We start from the raw sequence: 7,234 nt of genomic DNA, 5'->3' as shown, positions 1-7,234 counted from the left end.
AATATTTTAATGGAGTCCAAATAAAAGTGCTAATAAACTTGAAAAAGCCTAAATTGTGAAGATGAAGCTCATTTACAGCTTATTTAGTTCATTAGAATTTTCTTAATTGTTATTTTCACCACTTGGTAATGGTTTAGCTTTCTTTTAAAAATTATTTAAGTGTTAATAATGCATCAATTCGACCCATTACCCCTCTCCATTAAGCAATGCCCGAATTTTAGATGTCTTTCTCTAAGTACTTTATGTGCTTTCAGGTCTTAGGAGATAAAAGACTTGAAATTTAATTCAGCTTTTGATATATGCATCTTTTAATCATCAAAGTGAAATTTTATTATAATGGGATCTCGTAAGATCTGTTTTAAATTAATAGTTGTGGTTAAAAGAGAAAAATAAAAAGACTATAGCCGTTTGATCAAGCCACATCAAAAATTAAAAAATTGTGTTGATGACCTACAACTTGTAATTAAATCTAGTGAATCTACTATTTGCAAACTTAACAAACAAGTTCTCCAAAATGTAATTAAATTAGAAAACCAACGATTCTGTGTACTTTTAAAATTGGATTTATCACTAAACTTATATTCGAGTCCGGACGAAATTCGGTGTCTACAACGGGTTTTGATGGCCGTAAGTGCCAAGGATATCGCAGAAACCAGTAGCGGTGGAAGGGGTACTGCCTGGACTCCTGGTGCAAATTGAATGTGGTCGAGGCTGACTTTGGCAGGACCTCGAGCTGCGGCAGGAGGTTTGCTAAGAAATGATTGTAGAGCTTGGTTAGTTGGTTTTAGCAGGTTCATTGTTACCTGTAGTGTTCTTGAAGCAAAGCTTGGGGACAATGCGGATGGCCTCCGAATTCTTTGGGCGAGGGGCTATCGAAGGGTGGTCGTTGAATGTGATAATTTAGAGGTAGTGAACCGTCTCCATGGCCAAATTGGTGAGGAGGTCGAAGCCAATCTGTTCAGGGTAGTTGCTGAGTTATGTAATCGGAATTGGGATGTTCGAGTGACTCATACCTACAAGAGAGCAACTCGCGGTGGCAGACATTGGGAAAAAGTTTCGGGGCCTAATAGAATTTTCAGAGGAGGAAGATAGTGCTAATTTTTCAAGTTAATATGGTTCTAACTCAGTAGTCTTGCTCTGTCTTGTCCTGGCTCTAGTCTCCTTTTCATATATCAGCATTGAAGTGGGAATTTTGAATGGTGGAACATGTAGAATTGAAGTAAAAATTGGAAATTTTCAATTGAAAATAACTTCTCAAATTTCCTTGCTCGTCTCATAATTTTGATTTCCACTAAAATTTAACTGCAAAAATTAATAATTCCCATGAAAAAAAAAACATAGACTCCAATAACTATTGGCATCCGAAGGACCTAACCATTGCCAAAACCTACAACTTTGCTAACTCTTAAGCTTCCGTTTTCTCTACCTTTTTCCCTCAATTTTTCTCATAACAATCTCTCCCTATTATTTAAACATATTGGTCATCTATTGCTCTATTCCCCCCATTTCAACCCTGTACAAGAAAAAGAACAAAGAACGAAGAGATAAATAAAATAACAAAGCTATACTACTTGGACTCGGGTGTAAATCGGATAAAAGTATGTATCCGATATACTACCTTCGTTTTTTCCAACACTTTCCATACTCATGATTGGATGTGTACGGAGTAAGACACTCATATATAATCCAATGCTGGGTTGCTTTTATTTGGAATCAACTCTGGTAAATTGTTGGCAGCCATTGTTGTGGTGGGCGCTAGTGCACAACTTTTGGTTCTCATCTCCAGCACTTTCTTGTGAGAATTTGAGTGTACTGACGGAACAAATGTCGGACTTGCAGCAGGCCGGTACTCGGGGAAGAGCCTGCCAGACTTGTATCGGACACCACAGGCATTGCAAAGGGTTTTCGGACCCATTGGCCCTGCCCTCCATTGAGGTGTCTTAGTTATCTCACAGTGCATACATTTCCTAACGGCTTGTCCAGTTGGATTTTGACTATAATCAGCAATGCCTGCTGCAGCTGAAACCGATAACTTCTTCTTCTTATGTTCTGGATTGACTTGTTTCGGTAATTTGATCAGAAGCCGTGACTCAGCATAGTTCTCAGAATCCGACAGCACCTTCGGGACAGCAAATGGCTGGGGAATGTCGTTCTCATTGACAGATGAAGCTGGGGAGGTCATCTGAACTCCTGGATGATGATTGAAAGTGGCCAGACGAGGACGTTTGCTTCGTGGACGTCCGCGTTTCCCAGGGGCAGACGTTTCAGGACTGCGAGGCAATGGTTTCATTCCTGAACACGAGCTGCTACTTTCAAGAACCGAAACCGGACTGCAAGTCTGGAATTGATGATTGGATCCCTGAAAATTTTGATCCAACACAACATAAATATATGAACATTTGAAAATTGATATGCTTCCTATGAACATAACATGAACACAACACGAAACATGAACCATTGTTCTACCTCACTGATTGAAGAGGAATCTTCTTTCTTAGTTGTCAAGCTTGCTCCACACTGAGTATCTTCAACAAATTTTGACATCCATTCCAATTGAACAATATCTTCATACTGCAATAACAAAATTACCGAAAATAATTATACCAACCCATTAAATTAAATTTTTGAGTTCTAACTATGTTATGTGGTAATATTTAAATAATAATTTTTTAAAAATAATTTCACCAAATATATATATGTTTGACATATTGTAATGAAGAGTATATGTCTATATTCACCTATGCATGGTAAAAGGAAGCACATGGCGAATCACGTGACTTCCATAATTGAAGCAATAATTACGCGTCTAAATAATGCGAAACTCTCGAGTCGTGGGTGGACTCCACATTTCCACCCGACAATCAATATTAATAAATAAATAACCATTTTTAAATTTATAAAAATCCCCAAAAAAATCAACTTCAATAAGCAAAAAATAAGAGAAAATATCATTCATTTGTTATTATAAATTAACCAAATATTAATTTAATTGATAAAAAAATTACAAATTAATCGAATATGAATATAACATGAAAATAAAATAAAAAGCTTTTTATTATTTGAAGAATAAACACAGTAGTTACAGTACACTAACCGGAACAAAGAGTTCAGTGGAAAGCTCGGAAGCACTGTTGTTGAGAAAAACCGAGTCAGAAAGAGGTAATGACTCGGGCTGAGTTGTCCAAATACTAGGAAACGCGGCGGCGTTGATGACGGCGGTGGACTCGTACGCTTCGACATCTTCGTTAGGGAAGTCGATGAGATCATCGAAGAAGCTGCCGCAATCTATCTCATCAATGAAATCCGTTGATCCAATCATGTTTACTATATAGCACTAACAATTGAAACAAATCTGCAAACAAACAAACAAACAAAAAAAACCTGAAATTAATTCTTTCTTTCTTTTTTTCATTTTAATGTCTTAGTTAAAAGTAGCCATTACTAAATTATTACTTTTTCGAAATTTGAGGAATAAAAGAAATTCAGAGTGATTTTGAAGCAAACCTTTGTTACTAATCAGTGAGCAAAACTTTCCGGAATTAAGAGATAATTTCCAGGAAAATGAAGTGAATTTTCTCGAGAAAGCTGAAAGAAATAAGTTGGCAAAATTGAATTCGTCAGTATATAAATTGCTTTGACTGTTGAAATACAGTGAAATTCATTCACTGACTCAAATAGCAGCAGAAGGCTTCGAAATTTTTACAGTGTTTAATAAAAACCGAAACCAATAACAAAATCCTACTACTTTTACTAATTCGGTTCAAATTCAATTCAATTCCTTGTCATTTCCTCCGGTTTCTCAGCTACCAAACGGGAAAAGTTCACTGAGAATTCCAGCAAAACTATCTTCCCACCATAGGAAAAAACCCAATTTTCAAAAACATCCAAAAATTCTGAAAATCTGAGCCACCAAACAATCAAACAAGTCCGAAAACCCAATCATTCGAAATTAAAATTCAAACTGAATATCAAATGCATGAACATTGAAACAATACCTTGATTAAGAAGGAAGGGAAGGGGAATAGGAGGAAAGTTTTGAAAGAGGGAGAGGAAAGAAAGAAAGGCTTAAATAAAAGGAGAGATTTGAAGAAGGGGGGTATTAATAATGATAATAATAATTGTTATCACTTCAATTCATTGCTAGCTGTCCTTTACTTTCCCCCCCTTGTCTTGATGTTGAAGTCTTCCGGCTCCGCTTACTGCCCCCCATGTCCCCCTTTTCACCATTTTTTTACTTAATATTTTTTTCTTTTTAATTATTTTATTTTAATTTAATTTTTCAAGGTTTTCTTTAGCCGTTTGAAATGAAAGGAGTGGTGTTGGAGTCGTGCACTCATGTTAGGTTGGAAAGTTTTCACCCAATGCTCATTCCATACTCATTATTTTTTAAAAGTAAATTCAGTCATTTATTTATTTATTTTTTTATTATTATTATTATTATTATTATTAACATAGCATTCTCATGAAACCTATGATACCTTATAAGCATACCATTTCTTCCCTTTAAAGACAACAAGAGAAAGGTGTTTTGTTTTGTCTATATTTTTTCAACAAATATATTATAATTATTAAAATGTGTTGGGGACATGTATTTATATATCTCTTTAATTCTTCGACATTTGTAAATGTTGAGCATGACTCTTATTTCAGTCAAATTTGAGAAATAATCTTTCAGTTATACTCTGTTTATTTGTTTCAATCAAACTCTGATTAGTCTAGATTATTTTATTATTATTTGACCTATGATTTACAACCTTAGAAAAGACACTCATTATAGATTAGAACTCATAAAACATTTAGAGAATTTTGTGTTTATGTTTTGAGGGTTCTTTGTTTTCAGGTTTTCGGGGTTTAGTTTTTATCTCCATCTTTTGTACTCTTCGTTCTTTTGCCATTATAATAAAATTATATTTGCACGTGATTTTTTTATCCTCTTTGGAGTGATTTTTTCACGTTAAATTTGTGTGTTTAATTTCTCAATTTAGTCCACTATTTTTTTTACTTGTTGCTTAATCGGGTCGGTCCCAACAATAAATAAAATGATTTGCACTATAATTACACAATATAAAATTATATTTTAAGAAGAAAAAAAGCATCCATTGAAATTAAGTTTTGGGTTTAAGCTGTTAACTCACTAGTTGTTCACATTTCAATCTTAATCACCAATTAGATATTTTAATATTTTAAACATACTGTTTAAAAAAATCATTGAATTAATTCATTGCTTACACTCTTTTGAGTTTGACTAATTATGTGTAAAAACAAATAATTTGGTACTAGTTGGTGCTCACATGATGTGCCATTGTTAGACAGTCGTATGGCAACAAATTTTCGATTTCTTTATAAATATTAATATATTTTTTTCTTTAAAAAATAGTCAATTTATTATGTAATATACGAATATGTCTTTTTCAATTAGCAATTAGTTGTCACACACACATGGAGTTGATGAAGGGAAAGTGAGGGTAACCTTCCTATATTTCCATGACTAACATGTACTTCGCAATTTTGTTTACCAATGAACATGGCATGGGCAAAATGGTCAATTGAGTCAACTTCCACATAGGGGCCTAATAACGGAGCAGATTACGGTACTGTACTTATATATTTAATAATTGGAATAATATAAATTTTGGCTAAATTTAGTAATTAGGTTCACTTTGATGCTTATACTTTTTCTTTATTTATTTTGGTACTTGAATTTGATAATTAAATTCATTTTACCCCTAAACTTGAAAATTTTAAAAATTTAATAATGTAGCACATTATCACTTAAAAATTAAAAAAATTATATAAATTTTGAATTGATGACATGGTACAAACTTAGAGTGTCATGTATAATGTTCTAATAACCAGACCAGTTGTTGAATTGATTAGACCACTAATCCACAGTTCAATTAGTTTGGTCAATCCAATAGCTAAACCAACAATAATTAAATAAATAATTAAAATTTTATAAAAAAGTTAAGAATAAAATTTTTGTTAAACTAGTTCAACTTGTTTAACTATTGATTTTTGTCCCAGTTTTTTTATTGGTTTCAAACAATTTCTGATTCAATCGATTAACCCCTTTGTTTGGACAAGTAAACTGATCAGTTTTTGGTACAAGAGGTTCAATCAACCAATCCAGTCATATTTTAAGAACATTAATTACATCATCAAATCTTGACGTAATCCAAGTTCAGTGACCAAAACATATCTAGTAGCCAAGTTTAGGTATCAAAATAAACAAAAAAAGTACAAATACCAAAGTGGACATAGTTACTAAATTCAAAGGCCAAAAATTATATTATATATCCATGTTTGCTTCTTAATGTTATGTTATAATCATATTCAACATATCATATATTCTATATAAATTCTAATATATTCAATTATAAATGAACATAATTTGAAAAGGAAAACTATGTCGATTGAGTCTTAACTCAGTTGGTATCGATACTATTGCTAATGTAAAAGGACGTGAATTTGAGCGTGTTGAAGCGTATTATCCTTTTATTTAAAAGTTGGAGAGGGGTTATGAACAATTCTGAACATTGTATTGAATAATAAAAATTAAGAATCGTGACGCTACACTCATATGAAAAGAAATAAATAAATAACTATAAATCAACATAAATAAATTTCTCTTATGGGTATTTGTCTTATGTCATAATTTAATTATTTTTTATGTTTAACAAAAGTTATTTTCAACCCTTAAAAGAAGAACAATTAAGTTATTTTCAAGTGTATCATATGATCATGTGCATCGTGCGTGCAAACAAGAGCCATGTTGAATATGGGGGACCCATTTCACGCGTACACATTGCTTTGCCAGCGTCGCAAAGACAGAGATTCAGCGTGTCGCCAGTGGAGCCCACAACAGCGAACCAAAGCTCGCTCATCTCCAGCTAAGTTCAGTGAAGTAAAGAAGTAAGAAGATTCGGGTGAGAACTAAAAGTGTAGCAAGCACGTGATGTGGGGTAGGATGGCACGTGATTTTGCCTTGGGATCCGAACCCTAGATTACTTTTATCCACCTGGAGTAATTATTTTCTGCCACGATGCCATTGCTGAATTTATTTAGACGAGAGTACCCTCAAAGATTTGTTTTTATTACTTTTCAGGGATCATTTGATGTTCCTTAGATCATGTGTTGGGTGGGGCCACTTTGGAGCATCAGCCGTACACAGACAAAAATGTGATCTCAGAGACTTCGGTGGGGCCAAGTTTAGACCATGGGCCTATAAACCCGA

At 33.6% G+C, this 7,234-nt stretch overlaps 1 protein-coding gene across 2 annotated transcripts; it reads right to left on the bottom strand.

The window, feature by feature from the left end:
- Nucleotides 1-1,214: 1,214 nt before the first annotated feature.
- LOC105770956 (GATA transcription factor 8) lies at nt 1,215-4,120 on the bottom strand. Of its 2 annotated transcripts, XM_012592339.2 has the most exons (5): nt 3,996-4,082; nt 3,505-3,585; nt 3,095-3,352; nt 2,467-2,571; nt 1,215-2,359 (listed from the first exon to the last, which is right to left on the bottom strand). In XM_012592339.2, the coding sequence occupies exons 3-5, from the start codon at nt 3,317-3,319 to the stop codon at nt 1,676-1,678; spliced, it is 1,014 nt and encodes a 337-aa protein (XP_012447793.1). In that variant the 5' UTR covers nt 3,320-3,352; nt 3,505-3,585; nt 3,996-4,082; the 3' UTR covers nt 1,215-1,675. The 2 variants fall into 2 exon arrangements, with proteins under 2 accessions (XP_012447793.1, XP_012447794.1); XM_012592340.2 differs by lacking the exon at nt 3,505-3,585 and having other exon boundaries at nt 3,996-4,120.
- Between the last annotated feature and the right edge of the window lie 3,114 nt (nt 4,121-7,234).

This window comes from Gossypium raimondii, chromosome 5 (genome assembly GCF_025698545.1).
Source record: "Gossypium raimondii isolate GPD5lz chromosome 5, ASM2569854v1, whole genome shotgun sequence".
Classification (NCBI taxonomy): Eukaryota; Viridiplantae; Streptophyta; class Magnoliopsida; order Malvales; family Malvaceae; genus Gossypium; species Gossypium raimondii.
This window is presented reverse-complemented; position numbering and strand designations above follow the sequence as displayed.

Bases quoted from the DNA above. Each gene is read 5' to 3' on its own strand.
- LOC105770956 (XM_012592340.2), bottom strand. From the start codon at position 3,319: ATGATTGGATCAACGGATTTCATTGATGAGATAGATTGCGGCAGCTTC. The intron at 2,572-3,094 runs GTTAGTGTACTG...TTGTTATTGCAG, and splicing joins CCACTGAACTCTTTGTTCCG to TATGAAGATATTGTTCAATT. The intron at 2,360-2,466 runs GTAGAACAATGG...CAAAATTTTCAG, and splicing joins ATTCCTCTTCAATCAGTGAG to GGATCCAATCATCAATTCCA.